This window comes from Notamacropus eugenii, chromosome 3 (genome assembly GCF_028372415.1).
Source record: "Notamacropus eugenii isolate mMacEug1 chromosome 3, mMacEug1.pri_v2, whole genome shotgun sequence".
NCBI lineage: Eukaryota > Metazoa > Chordata > Mammalia > Diprotodontia > Macropodidae > Notamacropus > Notamacropus eugenii.
Window position 1 is genome coordinate 313,717,298 of NC_092874.1, and position 23,046 is coordinate 313,740,343.

General features: G+C 38.9%; 1 protein-coding gene across 1 annotated transcript in view; it reads left to right on the forward strand.

Annotated features, from left to right (window-relative positions):
- LOC140532122 (band 4.1-like protein 4B) overlaps positions 1 to 23,046 on the forward strand; it is a gene marked incomplete at its 5' end in the record, with an annotated part of 66,250 nt that overhangs the window by 22,092 nt on the left and 21,112 nt on the right. Inside the window, 4 exons of the mRNA XM_072650663.1 lie at positions 6,766 to 6,833; positions 16,084 to 16,194; positions 19,828 to 19,975; positions 20,835 to 20,912. Of these exons, the coding sequence (XP_072506764.1) occupies positions 6,766 to 6,833; positions 16,084 to 16,194; positions 19,828 to 19,975; positions 20,835 to 20,912 (405 nt within the window). The remainder of the gene's footprint in view (positions 1 to 6,765; positions 6,834 to 16,083; positions 16,195 to 19,827; positions 19,976 to 20,834; positions 20,913 to 23,046) is intronic.

Sequence of the window (23,046 nt, forward strand, 5' to 3'; positions counted from 1 at the left end):
ATAGCTTTTTTTAAATGCACAGGAGTACCACATTTCAGCTCAGCCTTCTGCCATATTTAATTTAAACTATCCATAAAATTTGAGAGCCCTCTGTACTTGGCTTTCACAATACGTGGATGAAAAAGAGATCATAAAGATACATAGAAATAAACACGGTACTTTAGTTACTTTGTTAAAATTAATGTACACACACATATATATAATGTAAACAAATTGCGAATAGTTCAGTGGGCAGCTAGGTGGCATAGTGGATAGAGCACTGGACTTGAAACTGGGAAGATTCATCTTCACAAGTTCAAATTCAACCGCAGATACTTACTAGCTGTGTGACCCCAGGCAAATCACTTAATTCTGTTTGCCTCAGTTTGCTCATCTGTAAAATGAGCTAGAAAAGGAAATGGCGAACCACACTAGCATCTCTGCCAAGAACACCCCCCAACATGGAATCACAAAGAGTCTGACGCTACTGAAACAACTTAACAACAACAAAATAATTCACAATTTATGCAGATGCAATACTTTTATTGTATTTCTTCAAATTGCTTTTGTTGATGGCTAGAATTTTAAAAATTAGAAAACAAACAAAAATTAACCACGTCTAATACATTCTCAAGAACTTGGGGCACTTCCCACATAATCTGTTGTCAATAAATGTGTTTGTTGAATTGAACTGAGTTGAATTCAATTGAAAACTAAAAGATACAAGTAGTCCCCTGGTATTCCATGGTCCTCCATACAATCAGATGCTTTCTGAGTCTGTTCCTGGCACAGAGTAAGTGTTATATAAATGTCATTATTGTTGTCGTTAAGCACTTTTCTCTAAAACAAGACAGTTACCTCCTGTCATTGCAACTCATTTTCTAGAAATATTTTTGCCTTCCCGATACTAGAAGAATGGAACTTTCTCCATATTGGCAGTTCTCACTATAAATGACACCTGGAAGGCAATAGGCAAATTTTTGAAGATGTCTTTCTACAATAAACCATGTTTTCAGTTATACAATTGACTAAGAAGTACAGAGAATACAAAAACATGTTTATTGTTTGTTGATTACAAAAACCCTTAATTTTTTTTGAGAGAACAATACACAGTCTTAAAGGTTGTATTCCAACAGTATGTTTTTCCTGTATTCATTAAAAAAATACAAGATGACTTGATGGCCATGCAATCCCCAGTGGGTGATGTGAGCCATGCCTGAGTGTAGTCAGCATTAACAATAAAGTACCATCAACCAGATGTTCATCTGACCAGCCATGCACATCTCCTAACACCAGAGGATGTTCTGGGGTAACTGCCAAAGTCTCTGATTCTGAAAAAGCTGGTCACCTCTTTCCCTTTAGCTCTATCCCTTTGTGGTATCATTCATCTTATAAATCTAGGTAAGAAAGACAAAAACCAGGAAATTCTGTTCCTCCTTAGTAATACCCATTCAGTTTTTCTCTCTGTCTGTATAGTACTGACCAGGACAGGGTAGTTTCCCCATAGATACAGACTGTCTGGCCACCTCAGTCCTGCCAGGATGGTCAGGGGCAGAACATTTCCTGCAAACAGGGTGCCATTTTTTTCTCCTTCACGCTCAGACCTCCCCCACATGCAAACACTTCTATATCCTGTGTTTATCTGGTAAGCTTACCACCATCTTACATGCCCATCAGTGGAAGCAAAAGAAGGAAATATACCCAAATCCCCTTCTAGGGAAGCACCTATAGAGAAAACTTTTTCATTTATTTTTAATTATCAGTATTGAGTATATTTTCATGAAAAAGAGAGGCACAGATTTTTTGAAGTTGTTCACCATTATCATGTAGGGTGCCCTGAAGAGAATCTAAATGAAAGAGGGATTCCCTATTGATGGTGAGGTCCTCCAAATGTTCTTTTGTGTGAGTAACATTGAGCTGATTCCATTAAACACTATGGAAGGTCTGTAATGAGATCCACAGACACTCAATAGCTGGGGACAGGGATATGATGGACACTGCTAGCTCCTCTCATGCCAATTTATTCCCAGTCATGTTCTCTCTTCAGCAGCCTGAAATGAGATTGGCATCATTCACCATTTCTCTTGAGATAGCAGAGCCCTGAAGAATCTAAGAGACTGATGAAACTGATGAGACTGAAGTGAATGAAAAGCCTAGAGGCCTCTTTTCTCTTCCTCTAAACTTGGGGATTTTGTGGGCCAGATGCAGCCTCTTCACCATGTTTGCCATCTCTGCCCTAGGCAGTTCCCTAAGAGTATAAGTTGCCAAGCAGATTCTGATCTACACTGGTAGGAGTTTCTTCACTAGCAATTCCCCCTACTAATGAAATCATAGGTCCAGTCTAAAAATAAAATGCTTTGAAGCAGAGCTTTGGATTGCTATTTGAGAGTGGGGAAAGGAAATGACTCACCAACCTATCAACTCATCAGCACAGAGAAATGGATAGAGTCAGGACCAAGGTCAGAAAACTATGAAATGTTGGTCCCTGTAGCTTTCCTGAACCAGAAATGTGTCCAAGGTAGAAGGTGGAACTTGGTGGGAGATGCAAAACAAATCACAAGCTTTGAAACTTGAAATAAAAAGTTGGGTTTTTTTTCCTGTGCACTGGAGGAAAAACTCCATGTGGAACTCAAGTTGGAAGGGATCCAAGAAAGCAAAGGGTCCCAGATTTAGAACTAGAAGAGACTATAGGTCGCCTAATCCATTCCTCATCTTTTAACTCAGGCTTGCAGCCAGGAAGTCATGCGTTCACATCTTGTCTTAGATATTTAATATCTATGTGAGTCTCAGTACATCGCATCTGTAAAATCAGATTCAATGGTCTGGAAAGTTCTTCCACCTCTAAAAAATCTATGAACCTATGAACTAAGGCCCATAAATGTTGTGACTTGCCCAAGATCACCCAGGAATATAGTCCAGCCCCTACTGGAGCAGGAATCTCTTCTGTAAATATTTTAAACAATTCCATTCCTACAGGTTTTGACAGCCCTGCCATGTTCAAAGTTTTTCAAAGGCCGGGTCATTTATTCCTCTTCCTTATAGGACTGCACACCTACTGTAGTGCATATAGGTTCAGAAGCATTGAGATGTAATAGGGAATCATAGAATACTAGAACTGAAGAGAATCTTAGAAATCTATCTCAAACCCCCTCATTTTGCAGAAGAATAAATCGGAAGTCAGGGGAGCTGTCCAATTTTCAGTCTGCCTGCTCCTGGTTAAAGAGTTCTAGAAGGTCTCAATACTCTAGATCTCTTCAGTCTTCTTCAAAGAGATGATGAGAGGTCAGGTAGAAGCATCAGTGCCTTATGCTTCTGTCCAAGGAGTTCTTGTTTGGGGAAGCTAGTGTGATCTATATTCAGAATTGCAGTTGTGTGAGCCTTGGAAGCCTCAATACCATTTCAGTTACAGTCATGTCTACTTCTCCCAGAGAACCTTTCCCCTTTAACTCTCTGCCTGCCATTTTAGGAGCATAGTCTCATACCAGTCCTTCTTTTACTAGGCTTTTTCCGTTGGACACATCCTTTCAGACATGGTCTTTATATCCAAGAGGCATGCTTATTTTCTTACCAGCTCCAGGAGATAAGAGTACCCTGAAATATCTGAATTGATCAAAAAACATTTGGGCCTTTCCTGTTTATATTGTGTAGGGAACCCAAGACATTTCATTTCCAAAGGTCATCAAGGGGTTTGAATCTTGCCTCAGACACCTATTAGGGGTGTGATCGCAGACAGGTCATGCAAAATCTCTGGGCCTCTACTTCCTTATTCGTAAGATGAGGGCAAAGAGGACGTTGGATTTAATGTCCTGGTGAGGTTCCTTTCAGTTCAGAATTTATGACCTTATATCTTTCTACAATTTCCATTCCATCTCTTAACAGACCCTATTCCTCAACAGTAGAAATCCCTGCCTCATTCTCAATCAACCTTCTTTTGAGTGTGGGGAGAAATCATCTCATATCCCTTCTTTGAGGCAAGCCAATTTATTGCAACATTAATTTTCAGTTCTTTAGGAGATTTTTTCATCTACATGAGAAATAACTCTTACACCATCCCTGCCCTCTTGGAGGCAACATGATATAGTATATAGGGCACTGGGCTTAGCACCGGAAAGAAGTAGATTTAAATCCCACTTCAGATACTTACTAGCTGTGTGACCCTAGGCAAGTCATTTAACTTCTCTGTGCCTCTGTTTCCTCATATGTAAAAGGAGGGAGTTGGGCTCAATATCCAAGTCTTCCAAGTCTAAAGCTATGATCCTATGACTTTTTCAGGCTTAAGAAACTCTGCTTTATCTCTTCCCACAGCCCTCCCCCCAAAAAATCACTTTTGCACAAGATTATAAGAATCCCAAAACACAGCATTGCTTGCGTTCTTTGCTTACCTTCTTATCTTGCTTTAAGGACAGATGGAGGTTGAAGATTGCAGGTAACTTGGGAAGGGGAGGACTCTGAGCAGTGCTAAAATGAACAGTCTGGGGAGGTCATGTAATAAAGAACATAACCTTGAGGAGTTATTAAAGATTATTAATTTTTAAATGGATTCTAGCATCAGACCCTTATTATCTTGGTATAATAAACCTGAATTTTACTCCAGATAGTTTAAGCATTATTACTTTCTTACCTTAAGGCTAAGGACTGCTCTCATCCACAAATATATTAAGTACCTACTGTGCGTTGTACTCTAGGCTAGGCTGGTACAAGGCCTAGTGTAACATCAAAGGGAAAGACATGAACTTTCAATTACCCCATTTGCTTTGCTTGACTATGAAGAGTTGGTACAGGGATTTTTCTTTATCTTTTCAATGGCAGGGAGGGAAGTGAGAGGGAAAGAAAAAAAGATTTTTGTTCATTGAAAAAAGTTAAATGACCCCTTTTGTTGTTGTTGCTTTCTTTCTCAAAATAACAAAAATTCATGTATCTATGTCATTTTAAAGTTTAAAAAGCACTTTCCTTGCAAATAGCAATCCCATAAAAGAGGGAAAGGTATTGTCATCCCCATAAGAAAGCACTGGATTTGGAATCAGAGGACCTGTGTTCAAACACTGGTTCAGCTTCTTTCTATCCGCTTGACCTCAGCCAACCTGACCTCTCTGGGGTAGTTTCCTCATCTGTAAAATGAGAGACAAGACTGATGATCTAGGAGGTCCTCAAACATTTTGTGTACATCATGGACCTCTTCAGCAGCAATCTGATAAAACCTAGGGAACCCTTTTCAAAATAACAATTTCAATGCAAAAAAGACATAGGATTACAAAGGAAATTGATTAATATTGAATAATTGAAATGCAGTTATCAAAATATTTTTAAAAACAAGTTCATGGACCCTGGGTTAAGAATCCCTGGAGATGATCTCTAAAGTCCTTTCAAGTTCTAAGCCAAAGTAACTAAAACATAAAGAGGTCACTAGGCACCATTCATCTAGTAAGTGCTTTTTCAAAAAAAAATGTTTTCTTGGAAATGCATTTCAATAACCAAAGCAAATGAGCCCCTGTAAGCTTTTTAGAATGGATGGCCTTGGGAGACAGTGGGATCTCCATGACCAGAAGCTTCAAGCGGAGGGTGAATGACTAGATCAGAGGGATATTACAGAGAGGATTTCTGTTCAGGTTGAACTAGAAGAACTCTGACGTACCTTCCTAACTCTTGGGATTCTGTGGTTCTGTGAGTGCTGGTTAGCACCAACACCAATGGAAGTGCTGCGCAGAAAAGGAGATACAATTCAGATGATTAATCTTGCTGCTTTTTGACAGACCTCTACAATGTTGAGAGGAGGAAGAAACTAATGATCCAAGTGAACTTTCCTAGTCTGCCCTTTGGATTTGATTTTCTGTGCTAGGAGGGATAGTGTGAAATAGGCTAATATAATATAATAGCAAGACCTGGGTTTGATTGCAGGATCTGGCATGTGGTGGCTGTGTGAGTATAGACAAATCCCTTCCCCTGTCCGTTCCTCAATATTTTCACTGATCAAATGAACAGGTTCAACTCACTGATTTCCATAGGGTATTTCTTTGATTATCTTATACTGGCATAAATAATTGAACATTTATTAGATTCTAGCCTTTTACTCTTTCAGGGCTCACAGATAGATGTCAAGAAAAATCCTCCTTCACAATATTAATTCTATACCTATAAGAGCCAGAATCTTCACTCTCTTTCATTCCACATATCCAATCAATTGCAAAATCCCATCATTTCTATCTCTACATCTGCCAGATCTGTCCCCTGCTCTCTACTCACATTTCCACCACCCTAATTCAGGCCCATACCCCTCTTGCCTGGACTAGCTAGTACTGGTTTCTCCCTTTCTCCAACACTTACTCTATGCAATTGCCAAAGCAATTTTACTAAATGCGGGGCTGACCATGTTGCTCCCCTACTCAGTAAACTCCATTGGCTCCCTATCAGCTCCAGGGTCAAACACAGACTCTTCAATTTAGCATTTAAAGCCATTCATAGAAAAGCATCAACGACCTTTTCAGCTTAATCACGTGGTATTCTCTTTCATATATATTCCAGCCAAACTAGCCTTCTTAGTGTTTTCCAGACATTCAGTTCCACTCATATCTCTGTGCCTTTGCAGGCTGTCTCCATGCCTTGTACATACCCAGTACGATGCCTGGCACATAATAGGTGCTTGAGAATTGCTAAATGCTTACTCTTTTAACTGATGCTTTATACATTGCCTTGACATTTATGAAACATTTATATCAACCATCGTGACCATTACAATATTCTTGAATGCAAAGATATTCATGTCACTAAACTGTCTCTTTCTTTTAACAGGTTGTGAAAGAGGAGCCAGATTTTGCCAATGTCAATAAGAAATCTGCTCTTCAGGACCCTAATGTAAGGTCTGTTGCTTCTTAGTTGAAGGGGAAGGGGGTAAACCTATTAAATGAACCAATTAGTCTACGTGTAGCCTCAGCACTCTTCTCTAAACAAAATTCCTGATCACATTTCTTTTCAAAAATCAGTGGCTATCCACTAAGAATAATATTGTTTGAAGAACAATTTTGAACAAATAAGTCATTTTGACTATTATCAATACCCAAATTAACTACAAAGGACATAATGAAGATGTTATTTACATTCAGAGAATGAATTGATATATAGAACAAGTATGTATAGAACTGTTTTGCATGGATATTTGTGTCTCATGGTAGCCATCTGTAGTGCAGGAAGGGAGAGGGAAAAAATTTACATGATAACACTATTATATATTTTAAAAGAATAGCAAGTTGTGCATAATATATTTGCAGTTTCATGCACAATCATCTTTTTTGTTATACTAGGTTCTGGAAATGCTTGCTTTATTCCATAAATTAAAATAAATAAAAAATTTTAAAAATCAGTGTGGTAGGAAATAAAATTATAATAATTTGAGTTCAAGGACTATAGGAAAAAACTCTAGGTCAGTGATTTTAAAATATACTGTTGATCATTAGTATCAGCAGTGGAAGTCATGGTTTATTCTACCATAAGGAATACTCTTTTAGCAATTAGCCTTCAGGAAGCTGAAGATGCTAATATGGCCTGGTAGGTGGGATTAGCCAGGATGACATAGATCAAAAAAATTCCTTAGTGCTTGGCCTTTGCTCAGAGTTGTTCACTAATTCTCTCTTTCCCCATTCTTCTCCCTTTTGCAGATTAAACTTACCTATATCCTAATTGTCTTCTAGAGGAATTTAACCCCCAAAGTCACAGAGGTTGAAATACAGCCATAGTGAAGCCTTCTAGCCTTAGAATTCTATGATAGAAAGGAAGCTGGCAATTCCAGTGGACTTGAAGAAGCGAATCAGGTTCTCTGATTGGCATCAGCCAATGGCCGGGAAGAGGAAAATTTGCAGGGAAACTTCAGATTTAGGGATCTTCAGATACTTCAATTTCCTTGCCTCAGACAAAACCTTGAAATACAGTCAACTGACTTCTAGTCATTGATGCTTGACTAAAGGGAAGATCTGAGGACTTCAGTAAACATTTACTCTGAAAATGACAGTGTCATATTACGGATCAGTTCATATGGAAATAGATTGTCCTTTGTCATGATGCAAGTGCATTTCCACCGACTATTAGTCAGTCAATCAGTCAGTAAATAAACATTTGTTAGTGCCTACTGCGTGCCAAGCAGTTAAGCACTGGGGATACAAAGAAAGGCAAAAAACAGTCCCTTGCTCTCAGGAGTTTGCAATCTAATGAGAGAGACAATACGCGCACAATTACATATGAACAAAATATATACAAGAAAAATTATTTTATTGTCAACAGAGGAAAGGCACTAGAATTAAGCAGGACCAAGAAATGCTCCCTGTAGAAGGTTGGATTTTAGCTGGGACTTGAAGGAAGCCAGGAAAACCATGGGGTGAAGATGAGGAGCGAGAGCATTCCAGGCATGGGGGGTGGCCGTTAGAATCACCCATCTCATTTTCTTTGCCCAAACAACCAGTCATTCCAAATTTATAATCGGCATATTATCCATCTGATTCTGAGATCCCTTTTTATTCATAGCTGTTTCTTCTCCATCTTGAACTGGTTTCTTTGTTCTTAATTTCCTGGCAGGGTCAACCTTGGCAAACTCATAAAGTAAGAGGAGTCTGCCTTCAGCATCCCTCTATTCCTTGTCCCTTTTGGATGGAGCTTTCCAACCCTAATTCCAGGTGCCCCATGCTTCTCTTGATTGACCAAGATTCTTGTCGGTACAAAGGTCATTTTTGGGAGAGAAAAGAGACACAAAATAAGAGCTGTGAAGCAATCCCTTCTTTATGTTGTCAGTTATTATAGTTCCTTCCATTCAAATCATGCAAAGATCTGTCCCTACTTTGAGCCCCTCTCTTTTCCCAATATAACTTTAAAAAATCTTTTTTGTTGATCTTAGCTTCCCTCCTGAACCTTCTAACACTCATTTTACAAAATCACACCACACTCTTATTTTTATTCTCTGCTTTATATCTTCTTTGAATTTCTTTTGTAAATCTAAATTGTTTGGTGAGTTCCCTGTATATTCACAGTGGCCTCTTCAGAGATCTTTTTTTCCTTACAGATTGAAATTGTTTCCCTTTGTGTCTTCAGAATTTCATTTCTGAGCATCTCCCATCCCTCCTGGGGCTGACTTTCCTGTTTACATTCGAGAATTTACCTATCTTTTTCCATTTGAAATATACTTTCTCAAAGTTGGTGGTATATGCTGAAATAAACCTGGATTTCCTTTCCTTCTCCATCATAAACTATTGAAGAGAAGGTTTATTCTACCTAACCCCCCACCCCCAGCTCTCTCATCATTTCTACTTCAACAACCAAGACCTCCCTGTCAGTGAAAATTAGATCTAGAATAGAATCTCCCCTTATTGCTTCCTCTACCTTTTGAAGAATGAAATTACAAAGGTATTTCAAGAAGTTATTATGAGAGAGAGACAGAGACAGAGAGCTATTGACCTAACATATTTATGTATCATTAAGTCCCTCTAACCTAATCATTATTATATCATGCCTCTAGGCCAAACCTGGATCTATTTCTCAAACTATCTATTTCTTCTTTATGATCAAGTGATCTATAATATATGTTCCAGGGACAAAATTACTGTTGTTTCTTTGGCCACTTGACCTTTACTCAGATACTCTCTGTCATGCTTCCCCATCTCTTTCCTGGATTTCCTCACTTGAGTATACCTTCTTAATTAACAGTAGCTATCCTACCTCCCCTTTTACCTATCCTGTTTCTTTTTTAAAATTTAATAATTTATTTTTCCCAAATTACACATAAAAATTTTTAGCCTTTGTTTTTAAAGTTTTTAAGTGCCAGAATCTCTCCATCTCTTCCTCCCTTCCCCTTTGAGAAAGCAAACAATTTAATATGCTATACATGTAAAACATATTTCCGTGTTAGTCACGTTATAGAAGAAAACAGACTGAAAAAAAACAAGAAAAATAAAGTTAAAAAGGTATGTTTCAATCTTCATTCATAGTCCACTAGTTCTTTCTCTGGAGATGACATTTTCCATCACAATAAATCCTTCAGAATTGTCTTTGTGCTGTTTCTTTTGAACAATAGAGCCATGGTTGTTGTTTAGTTGTTCGGTTGTGTCTGACTTTTTGTGATCCCATGGACCCTTCTATCCTCCATTATGTCTCAAAGTCTATTCAAGTTTGTGTTCATTGTTTCCATGACATTATTCATCCATCTCATCCTCTGCCATTCCTTTCCCTTTTGCCTTCAATCTTCCCCAATATCAGAATCTTTTCCAAGGAGACTCATCTTCTCATTTTGTGGCCAAAGTATTTATGCTTCAGCTTCTGCATTTGACCTTCCAGTGAATAGATTTAATTAATTTCATTCTATCTCCTCACTGTCCAGGGGACTCTCAAAAGTCTTCCCTAGCACCACAATTCAAAAGTATTTATCCTGCACTGCTCAGCTTTCCTTATACTCCAACTCTCATAGTCAGTCATTGCTACCGGAAAAGCCATAGCTTTGACTAGAAGGGACTTTGTTGTCAAGGTGATGTCTGCTTTTTAGTATGCTGTCTAGATTTGCCATAGTTTTCCTTCCAAGGAGCAAGTGTCTTAATTTCATGGCTGCAGTCTCTGTCTGCAGTGATCTTTGAAACCAAGAATGTAATATCTGACACTGCTTCCATTTCTTCTCCCTCTATTGGCCAGGAAGTTGCCAAGGTCTTAGTTGTTTTAAGACCAAGCTTCAAGACAGCTTTTCCACTCTCATTTTCACCCTCATCAAGAGCTTCTTAATTCCTCTTCACTTTCTACCATCAGAGCATTATCATCTACATAGCAGAAACTGTACATATTTCCCCAGGCAACCTTAATTCCAGCTTCTGATTCATTCAGCCTGGCATTTCTCAGGAGGTGTAGCCTTGGTACAATCATAGATTTTATCCTACCCAGTCTCTATGAAATCACATTTGCCTCTTTTCATTAGATCTTCTACTTGCTATTGTTGGTTGACTCATCAGTCACTCATCAAGCATTTATTAAGCAGTTACTGTGTACCGGGCACTGTGCTAAATGCTAGGAATACAAACATGAGCAAAAAGAGATAGTTCCTGACCTCAAGGAGCTTCTAATTGGGGAAGACAATCTATGCAGTTATCCCTTCCACATTGGGACTTTCCCCATCACAGTTTCAATATTGGGCATAAGAAATTAAATGAAATTTTTTGGGAGTTTCAAGGAAGTCATAGCTGACATGCAAAGACACAGCAGATGATACAGAACCTATGACCAAATACTTAGCCCAAATTTTACAATAAGGAACTGTAAACATTCCATAAAAGAAAAAAGAAAAAATTCAGACTTCTTCTCTGGTGTTAGGGAATGCCAGAAAATTTTATACAGATTTTCCAGATTGCAGGGGCACCACACCCTTAACCCCATAATGTGGAAGGGCTAACTGTAAAGGGAACCTAAAGGGGGGAAGGGGCAGGAAGAGAAGGGAACTAGCTCTGGGCATGATGGAAAAGTCTGGACTGCAGCCTTGTGAGAAATTCAGAGATGACCATCCTGGACACTTTCCTTAAGTGAAGGTTCTGGGAGGAGCCATCCAAATAAAGGGAAGGACTATAGGGAAAGGGTACTCCTGAGAGATGAATTCTGGGGCTGAAGTGCTCTTCTAGAATGAACAGTTTTCTGGGCCATGATGGAAAAGTTCAGAGGAGCCCAGCTTGGTGAGAAATCATTGAGCCTGAACACTGAGCATTTATATACAGAAGCTTGAGGCCATGGGTTTTACTACAATTTCCTTTCTTGGATTTTGCCTCTTGTGAACTTCTGGGTAGGGCGTCTAGGTGGCATGGCAGATAGAGAGCCAGACCTGGAGTCAGGAAGACTCATCTCCCTAACTTCAAAACTATGTTCAGACACTAGCTGTATGACCCTGACCAAAGCATTTAGCCCTGTTTGCCACAATTTCCTCATCTCTAAAATGAGCTGGGGAAGGAAATGGCAAATAACTCTAGCGTCTTTGTCAAGAAAATCTTGAATGGGGTCACGAAGGGTTGGATATGACTGCAAATGGTTTAGCAACAGCAGCAATAGAATTTCTGGGTATTTCAGCTGCTAGTTTTCCTTCTTTGTAGCTATTCTCTCTAGTGTCCAAACTAAGGGGATATTCATATACAGTCTCTTTCTTCACCCATCATTTTTGGTTTAAAACTTCATTTCCTTAAATGCATAAGACACCTAGAAAATACAGTTTTACCAGTATTTGTTAGCTATATCTCTAGCCAAGAGTCTGACATCCCTATGCAAGGAATCCCTAATGTCCTAGCTGTTAAAGTACAATATTGCCCCTGAGACTTTTGGAAAACCCTGTATTTTAAGCCAGCATTCTAAAGTGAAAATTCCATTCTCATATTACTTTCTCAAACAACAGTTCACCTCTCAAATTTTTCTCTTTTGCATCCCTTCTTCAATGGACAATAATGAGGAAAATACAGGCTGTCTCTCTATGGTCATTAGTTTCTTACCCATGACACTGGAATTGTTGACAGTGCTTTGCAGGCTCATTCCTAGCACTATCAATTGTGCCTACATGAGTTCCCACAAGCTAGTAGTTATTATCCATTTTAATGTGCCTGAGACCTTCTCTGTTAAACCTTGGATGCCAACCCTAGGAAGACAGCAAAACTCTTGTTACCAGGTAGAAAAATGGCTGCCTTTGTGCCTCTGAGCAAGGAATCACCAATTGTTACATGCCTTCTCTTCTCCCTATGGCCCATACATTCTTCTGATAGTTTCTGGGATCTGTACTATATCCAGATGCTGGAGCAGAGTTTGTTGGTTTGGTTTGATTTGATCAATGGGATATGTTGGTTGGGGTCCTAGGATTAGATCAAAATCTCATCAAGGTATACAATTATGTTTTAGTCTACTCTCTGAAAAGCCATCTTCTGTTCAAATCTGATACAGTTGTTGGCTCCCTGAAGATTTTCTTTAGTAACTAGGAAATCTTTATGTAAATAAGTGGTTTGTAAATGGTCCAGCAAGTTGGAGATAAGGGACAGAGTGTGTCAGTCCTATCTTGCAATGGTATTGAAGGTCTGCTAGTTAGAGCAGAATTTTAGTTCTCTGTTTACAAGGTGGGGGTGAGGTGGAGAGTAGAGGACTGGATGAATAATTTTATTATTTCATTCCCTCCAGGAATTGCTGGAATACTTTTTTTTAATTGGTCAAGCAATAAAGGCAGGTTGAGGGGATGGAACCTCTGGGACCAAATTGGGATAAGTATCCAAGGCTAAATGTTGAAGTAAATATCAGTAGGGGAAAAAACTTCCCTTGGCCTGGTATTATGCTATGACTACATTTATAGAATGAGGAAATTGATAAGGAGTCTGGGAAACAAAAGCCCGGAGTAGAAGCATGATATGTTGCTTAAAGGGGACTTCAGTTACCCAGAAAGTTAATGAAACTGTCACTGGCAAAGCAAGTCATACATTATTGGCTAAATTTGAAGATAAGCAAATTCTTCTGAAGGTGGAGGAAGTAACAAAGCTAGCCTCTATTCTGGACCTGGTTCTGAACAGTAAGAATGAATTGGCTACTTAATTAAAAACAAGGGCAACCTTGGAGGAAAGTGATCACACCATCTTAGAAGGAAGGAAAAGCTGGACAGAATTTGAAAAAAGATTTTGGAAAGCAAATTTCTCAGGATTCAGAGAAAAGGTAAGTTGGATCCCATGCCTGGCGGGAGCTAATCTACTAAGGTGTGGATTCCCAAGGACATGCACCTTCATCTTCACCCTAGCTATCATTCCCCCGCCACTGTGGTTTCTCCACTCTCCAAAATGAACCTAGGAGAAGCTAAGATACCCAAGTACAAATTCCCTGAAACTATGAGTCATCATCTTCACTCATTATAGTTGTTTTTTACCCAGTTACCATGTTTCCCTCCACCATCCCACCTGCTTTCATCTCTCATTCAAAGAACTAAATCTCTGGCTATTTTCCTATATCTCTCTTCCCTTTCATGGGTAAATTCCTGAGAAAACCATTTATAATCACTTCCTCTCCTTTTATTTTCTTCTAAATGTACTGAAGTCTGGCTTCTGACCTCATCATTCAATTGAAACTGCTCTATCTAGCATTACCAATGACTCGCTAATTGCCAAATCTAATAGCCTTTTCTCAATCTTCATACTTTTTTACCTCTCTATAGCCTTTGACACTGTTAATCACCTACTTCTCCTGGATACTTTATCCTCTGAGGGTTTTCATGATACTATTCTCCCTTGATTTTCCTCCTATCTCTCTGAATGTTCCATCCCATGGAGTACCATGGTAGCAATCAAAAAACATTAAGTACCTGCTATGTGCCAGGCACTGTGAAGGAAGCTAGGGATTCTAAGAGTGGGAGGTGAGGAAGAGGGAGTATATGCTAGGCATGTAGGAAGGAGGATGAGATACCTACCTGTGTAAAGGTTAAGTTGGGAAATGAAATGTTGTTTATAGGGAACAAATAGTAGGCTAGTTTAACTGAAACAGGCAGTACATGAAAGAAACCGTACATAATGCAGTAGAAAGAGAACTGGCCCTGGTGCTGGAGGATCTGGGTTCAGCAGAGTTCCAGAGTGACCCTGGGCAAATTACTCTCTGAGCTTAAATTTTTCTGCCTGTAATATGGAGAGAATTGGGCTAAATTACTTCTAAGGTCCCTTCTATCTTGGTCTGTTATAAAGTGACTAGAAAGATAGATGGATTTTGGTGAACTCAATTAGAGTGAGTCTGATTGTCCTAAAGGCAAGAGGAAACCTTTCAAATCTTTGGGTAGGGCAGGTTGAACGTGGTCAGATCTGTTTTTAGGAATATCATTTTGGCAGTTGTGCAGAAGAGGAAAGATCAGAGAGGAGAAAAGATTACAAGGACAGAGACCAATTATGAAATGATTGCAATAGAGCAGATGAGAATTAATGAAGGGTATGAATTTTACAGTAGGGTGTGTGTATGTGTGTGTGTGCATGTGTGTGTGTGTGTGTGTGTGTGTGTGTGTGGCCAGGGGGACTAATGGGAGAGAGATTAAGAAGATAGAATTGACAGGATTTTGTAACTGTATCAGGTTTGAAGGAGAGGAAAAAGACAAAAAGTAATTTCAAGATTTTTAAACTGGGTGATAGTCAAGATCATACTATCCTTAACAGAATTAGGGAAATTTTGTCCTACAATGGATACCTATTATAAGCACTTAGGGCAACTAGGTGATGCAATGGATAGAGTGCTGGACCTGGAATCAGGAAGACTCATCTTCCTGAGTTCAAATCTGATCTCAGATACTTGCTAGCTGTGTGACCCTGGGCAAGTCACTTAACCCTGTTTGCCTCAGTTTTCTCATCTGTAAAATGAGCTTGAGAAGGAAATGGCAAATCATTCCTGTATCTCTGCCAAGAAAACTTCAAATGGGGTCACAAAGAGTTGTACACAGCTGAAGAACAACTAACAACAGTAAAATAACAGGCACTTACATCCCTTGGTACTAGTGGGGAAATGGGATTATATCCAAACTATCATTTGCTTTTGGAGTGGATGTGGAGTGGGCACATAACTTCTAGGAAGAACCTTGATCTGGTCTTTTCTTCTCCACTTGGGGTTTAAATTGTGCACTTAGTTTCTTTTGGATATGTGTTTGTCCGTTTTTGAAGAAGACCATAACAGCAGAGAAATCGATGGATGTACTCTGGAAATGGATACAAGTCATGGTTAAGGCTACATTATCCATGTTTAAGGACATATCCCTCATTGCTGTTAGCAAAACAATAGGCTATCTCCCAGAAGGGTTGTTTGGGTATTGGTCAGGTCAAAACAAACTTTTACATTCTAAACAAATGAATGTAATCCAATAAGTAAACAAGAAAGGGAAATAAGTTCAATTTGATAATCAAACATTTATTAAATATACACTATGCTTAAGGTACTGTGTCAGACACTGGGGACAGATACAAAGACAAAAACCCAGAAGTTCCTGATCTCAAAGAATTAACATTCTACAAAGTAAATGGATTTTTTAATTCACCAAGGAAGTGAGGATTTTCAGGGGTGGCTTAGCTGAGAAAACAATCACTCCAGCAAAAATCTTACCGTGTACTTCTTTTCTCTCTCCAGAAGCCCTGTTCCTTCTATAAAAGTAGAAGCTACTGACCCAGCTACAGAAAAGCAAGAGAAGCAAGAAATTAAACCCCCACGAGTGAGAAAATTGACAAGACAATACAGTTTGTGAGTTCTACCCTGCAAGTTTTGGTGTGTGGGGTGGAAGACGGGGAAGGGGAGGGAAGAAGAAAAGAAGGAAAGAAGACCTTTGGAGCAGACTCCATTTTTACCAATGCAATGCTGATTGGTTCCTCTTCTACCATTTACAGTCTTAGAGAGTTGCCTGGCCCTCTGAGGCACTAAGGAATTAAGTGACTTGTCCAGGGTCATATATCCAGGCAGAATTTGAACCAAGGTCTTCCTGACTCCAAAGCCATCTCTCTATCCACTTTGCCCTACTGATTCTCAGAAATAGCATGAGAGTTCCCGAGAGATTTCAAAGCCAGCCAGCTTTGTTGGTCCATCAGAGATAGGGACTGAACCTGTGATGTTGTTGGTATGGGGAACTCCTATGTGAGGAAATTTGATTCACCAATGCAGGTTGGCACTTTATCTGAAATTTAGAGTTCTAGCCTGGTTTTCAGGTACAAAAAAATATACAGAATATATAGCCTCCTTCTAAAACGTAATGCTATGCATTCTGGGCATTTTTATGTCAGCAAAGCAGGATTCCATTGTCTTAGAGAGCTGCCTAGAGAGCATTGAGAGGTTAGGTACCTGCCTGGGATCACATAACAATTTGTATAAGAGGCAGAATTTGAAACCAAGTGCTTCTGGATCAAACGCCACATCTCTACCCACTACTCCTCATTGTCTCTCATTGTTCTATTATAGTGACAGAAATTAAGGGAATAATATGCATATGTAATAGCTATTTCCATTTTATTTCTCCTGTTCTCCCTGTCTCTATAAAAGTTCACACGGTGCTATAGGGGTAATATCTTTCCCTACTAAATCTCTTCCCCTCACTAAAGATGAGGAGAGGGAACTTTCATATTTTGCACAGTAGCTATGTTTTCAGGTGATATTTTAAAAGATTAGTGATTGTATCAGAGTAGTCCTTCCATTGTTGCAAGCCTCAGTTCCTCCATCTTTTCTATGCTATTCTTGTTCATATCTTGATACAAGTTCTCAATAGATGATAAAGAGTTTGGGATAACTTCTTTTTTATGTGTAATTTTTTTTTCTGGATTAACTTCCTAAAGCCATCTATAGGCTAATCTTCAAGAAAGAAACATAATAATTACTAGAGAATAACTCCAAGATGCTGGAAAAGTTGCTCTGTTCTTATAGTGTTCCATGGATACTCATTTAGGACCAGGCTAGCTAACACTTGTCCTTTACTTTCACAGTATCAATAGCATACAGTCCATTAATGCTGCCCACTTACTAGTCAGAGCTGGTATATTAGAAGGGATGATGGGTAATCATGAGCCATGAGCGCAGGGCTAGGTTCTCCAAACTTCCCCAGAAACAGTACAACAGTTCCAGGGATACTTCACAGCCAGATAGACAAGGTCAGAAATAAGAATAAATGGTCTTCATAGATTGTAATCCTGTGCCTGACTCTAATACACATATCCAAAAAGGAAATTGTATTTGGGGTATGGGTCCATTTTCCTCAGGATAGGTAATGGGTTTTTCAAAGACTATCTACACATAGTTTGTTATTATTAGTGAGTGCTAAGTTTGTACACATACACAATAAGTGACCCTGACCTTTTGAAGCTTATATGCAAAAAAAGAATTAAAAAGAGTTAAAAAATGTTGTTTTTCTTTAATAATATTTTCTGGTGGGAACAGAAATTATATTGGGGTGGGTGGAAAGCCACATCACAGGTAATTGGATAAAATCCCACCTGTTTAAGAAAAATGAAGAGTTTTAAATGGGAAGAGTACATCAGGTGGTCAGCATGACTATGTTCCAAATGCTAGGAGAGCATAGACAAGGCTCAAAGAACTGATAACAGAAGGAATGGAGAGGATTGGATGTCCTGAAGTGATTCAGAATAGATGATCTATAATTTTCAGGCAGATTGTTGAAATCAGGTTTAGAGTTCTCCTTCAGAAAGTCTGATTGTAGGAAGAATATTTGTAGCTAGGAAGCACCTAGACCAAATCATGTTTTCAAAATGATCTGTAAATGCCTGAATACCAAGGAAAAGTGGGCAAATTGAATAGAATAGAAAGCAAATGGAAAGGGTAGCAGATCATAAAATAAAATAGGGAAGGTTTGGCATGGCATGAGAAAGGAGAAACTAGAGTCATGAGTTTAACAGGCCAGAAGAACTCCATGAACTGTATCTTTTCCTTTTCTTTTTTTTTTTAAGTTTTATTGTAGCCTTCTATTTTTAAATCACAACAATTTCTTCTTAATGCTCCCCTTTCCCCACCATACCCCCAATCACAATCCAGTCATTGGTTGTACCCTTCCATGAACGCGCGCGCGCGCACACACACACACACACACACACAGATACTCTCTCTCTCTCTCTCTCTCTCTCTCTCTCACACACACACACACACACACACACACAGTCTCTATCATGTTGGTTATGGTAAAAATGATAAGGGAATATGGGGGAAAGGGATTTCACATGGTGTTAGATGCTTTCTGTTTACCCTGCTGAGGGTTTAAAATTAAATCATTTGGTTCCCTGATGATAGAGATTGACCTGTCTCTATCAAGAACATGAAAACTGTTCTTTAATTTTTTAAAAAAAATGTTTATTTAAGTACCTGAGTAGAGGAAAATTAGTGACTGTTAGTGCACAAGGGACACACAAAGGGATGAAATGAGCCTAAGAAAAAGAATTGGATCTTCAAGAATCAACACGTTGGTGATTCTTTTTTTCAAGGTAATCGAAGGAAATTGGACTGTGGGAAAACGACATAGTTGAGAAGTCCTATAATTTTACATAAGGAATGTCTTCCAAGTCCACCCTATTCCCATAATATTTTGGGAGCCGACTGGCTCATGCAGAGCAGGATCAGCATTGAAAAGCCAGGATGACCACACAAGACAAAAATGGAGACAAGGAAGAATCTTCTAAACCCCCTGACAATAAGAGCCTCTTCTCTCAAATGAGGGAGGATTTTTGTTTTTACCTTAAAGCTTCATGAGTACTTGATGGACTTCCAAAACAGGTCTTTATACTTATGAAAGAATCACTATTTTTTGTTTCAAATTGTTTTTTACTGTCCAGATTTGGACTACATATGACAACAAATTTCAGCAAGTTGCATTTGCCAACAGAGTTGTGTTAGGTTCATTGTTCTGAATCTGTAGCCATCCTGGGGGGAAATACACACACACACATACACACACAAAATATATACATGTGCATGCACACACACACACTCAGGACCATCAGTGTATAGCTAAAAAAATTTTGAGTTTTTTTCAAGGGATCTAATATATCTTCATTTTTGACAAACATATTTAAAAGAACACAGATGCAGCTCTACAAGTGACTGAAAACAAATTAGCAATTATTAGGGAATTACATGCAGTGGAAAATATCAAACTAAATTTAAGCCAGCATGCAAAATTTAAAAAAAATACATTTTTTCCCTCTAGGAGATAATTTGCATCAAATAACTTTTTAAAAAATAATTTGAAAACAAAATTGTAAGCTGCTTGGTCAATATTAAGGGAACAAAATAACTAGGTCAGTTCCTATGAAGACGTATCCTTCTTGAATCACCTTCCTTCGGAAACCCCTTTGTTGTAATGAGCAGAGCTTCATGTACTTTCAGTAACCACAGTGATGAAGATGACCTTCCTCCAGCCCTGGCTGCTGCCATGGCAACAACACCGTCAGGACCACCAGGATCCCCAGCATCCCAGAAAATCAGCACACCTCAGAAGTCGGAAGGGCAAAGTCAGCCATCTCCCTGTGTAAAGGTGCAGTACGAGAGGGGAAAGGGTGTACCAAGAGCCGACTATGCCGAACCATGCTGTAAAATGTACAGCATATATAGATAGAAGTGGCAGACATGTCATTCTACTGCGTTTTAGTTCAACACAAACAATGCAGAGAGCAGTGTAGCTAAAGCTCATACAAAAGCAGCACTGTACCTGGCATGTAATCTTTCACTTTTATTCCATGAATTTTAGCCACTTCCATGCTTTGGCTCGCCTCTATAACCCAACTACTTCTTTATAATCTATGGCTTTTTGTTATCCAGACATAATTAAAGTAAAACCTTAGAATCATAGCATCTTAAAATGTCTTTAGACCATCCCCCACCTCCATTATACAGATGAGAAAATGGAGACCAAGAGAAGTTACCTTCCCTGAGGTCACAAAACTAGCTTGTAACAGAGAATGGAACCCGTCTCCAAAATCAACAATCCTGCATTCTTTAAAATTATGCCCTCTGGATAATAACTAATATGATTGCTTTAAGGTTTGCAAAGAGTTTTACAAATACTATCTCATTTTATCTTAAAAAAAACTTTGGGAAGTAGGTCCTATTATGATCTCCATTTTACAGATAAGGAAACTGAGGCAGACAGAGGTCAGGTAACTTAACCAGCAGAACACAAGTATGTGTCTGAGTCAATAACTTTTTTATGGGAGCACATTTTTTGGTCTTCACAAATAGTCTAGACTATATCGGCTAGCCCTATTCCCAAACACTAGTGTTGTAAAGGGGAAAAAATATGGAATATAACTGTTGTTGTCTCATTCAGTATAGTATATCTTATATTTTTAAATGCTGGGCCAATGTTGACCTGGAAACATTTTCTGCCTTTTTAGAGTACCTCTGACACAAGAGATGTGTTTACCTTGGGACCAGGTGACCTTTTGATGGATTTCACAGAAGCTACACCAATGGTAAATTTTCAGGTTTGCTTTTTAAAGTAAGATTCTTTTTAAAGAAATCTCTAGAAATGAGAATAGTTACAGACCATGGGACACATAAATCATGGTATACCTCTTGGAAAGGTTAATTTGATGCTGTATTCAACATATATTTAATGATATGAATTGAAATACTTTGTTCCTATAAAATCCTGGGACTGCATTTTTCCTTCAGGTTTTGGTTTATATGACAGACACTTTCAGTGTTTCTGTACCCTTATCCTTGAAAGAAGCAATTCTGAATCGTTTTATTTCCATATTTGAGTACAACTGCAGTATTTTCCACAGCAGGTTCACTTGTTCAGCCATTCTTTGTCAGTCTCGTCCCTGCTTGTGTTACAGCTTCTTGGCTTCATGTGTCTGTGTGATGACCTAATTCTGTATAAGTCCCCTCTCTCTGGCTGCTGCATGCTAGGTATCCATCTGCTGCTGTACTTTCCCAGCAGTCAACCTCGTTACTCCCCTGCTTCAAATGCTCATCTAGTGATTCTCTCTTGCTTTGTAGCCAGCCCACTCAGGTCCTGCTTCCTTCACACCTTCCTGCTCTGTGCCCTTTGCACACATTCATCAAAGGGAGGAAAGTAGTTTGACTCTACCCAATACAGTTTTGTGGTGGGGGTTCTTGCAATTTGATAAATATAGCCCACAGATGACCTTGGCATCCTGTATTCTACTAAGATTCCTTGATATGTCTCATAATTCTGAATTAATAACTGCAATCTTCCTGGGCTCAATTTATTTCCTACTCATACACAGGACCTGAAATTAATAAAGATTCAAAATCAAGTGTAAAAAAAAGCAATTGCTATTCCCCTAGCAGTCACCATAAGGTTTTCCTTTTATTAGAATTAGTATTTTTTGACAAATTCTCAAAACCCAAAGAAAATGTTCACTCACTTATTAACACATTGCCATATCACATAGTTAACTATCGACCATAGGCCATTTATTTTGGCACAGACTTGGGTTAGTTTCCTCTACAGGTAAAATGAGGTAACGTGTTAAAGCCCTCCCAAATGCAAACTTTTCTTCTAGGTGCCAAGAGATACAAAAGAAAGGGAGGGCATGTGGTCCCTACTCTGAAGAGCTTATAACTTTGTTGGACAGGGAAATGTCTCTGTGGAATAGTGTGAATAATAACAGTGTGTGTGGAATACCTAAAATGATGCCGAGTAAGGCAGTAATCAAAATGGGACAGAAAAAGCTTTGTAGAGATACAAGTTTGTAGTTGTGTTAAAGAAAGTACAAGTTGGAGTAAGATCAGGGATGAAAGGAAGGGAATCCAAGGGGACCTAAATAAGGTAGAGCCTAAAATAAGACCATAACTTAAGGCATGTAGGGAAGAATGGGCAAGTTGTGTGTGTGGCACAGCAGATTCCTGGGGCTAAAATGGATGGGGCTCTTTTTTGAAGTACTCAAATATCAAGCTTGACAATAGAGGACTCAGTGGGGCAGGATTGGTTCTTTAAAGGTATGCTGAAGACTTTGATGGTTCTTTTAAAATGAGAATAACACAATTCCTTTCAGAACTGAAGGGAGATGATTTTGGCAACAGTGCAAAATGAACTCACGGAGGGTAGACTATAGGAAGAGATGTAGGTTAAGAGGCTATGCTATAAATGAAGCTCAAAGCCGTAAGAGATCTAGTTGAAAGGAATTTTAGAGGTCATGTAAGATGAGAGAGATGCAGATGGAAAGCCTGTACAAATCAAGAGATGAATCAAAGACACAGCAAAGGTGTGAGTCCACTGAACACGAGGCACTGATGTGATGGTGCATGTCATCAGAAAACATTCGTTAAGCACTTGATGTATGCAGAGCACTGTGCTAAGTGATGGACGAAGGCCATCTTTTGTCACTGTTCTCCTGGATCTTATAGTTTAGGAGAGGAATAAAATATGAACCCAGAAAATAACAGCAACGATTTCTTAAGCCCCTACCAGGCACTGAAAGAGGCATTAGAGAGGCAAATAACATGGAGGATATAATTCTTCCTTGCAGGAAGCTTACTTCCTAATGAGGAAACAACAAAGATCAAAGCATATGTAGGTAGAGGAAAAATAAGTAGAAATAAATACCAAGTGGTTCCATACAGAATCATTTGGGA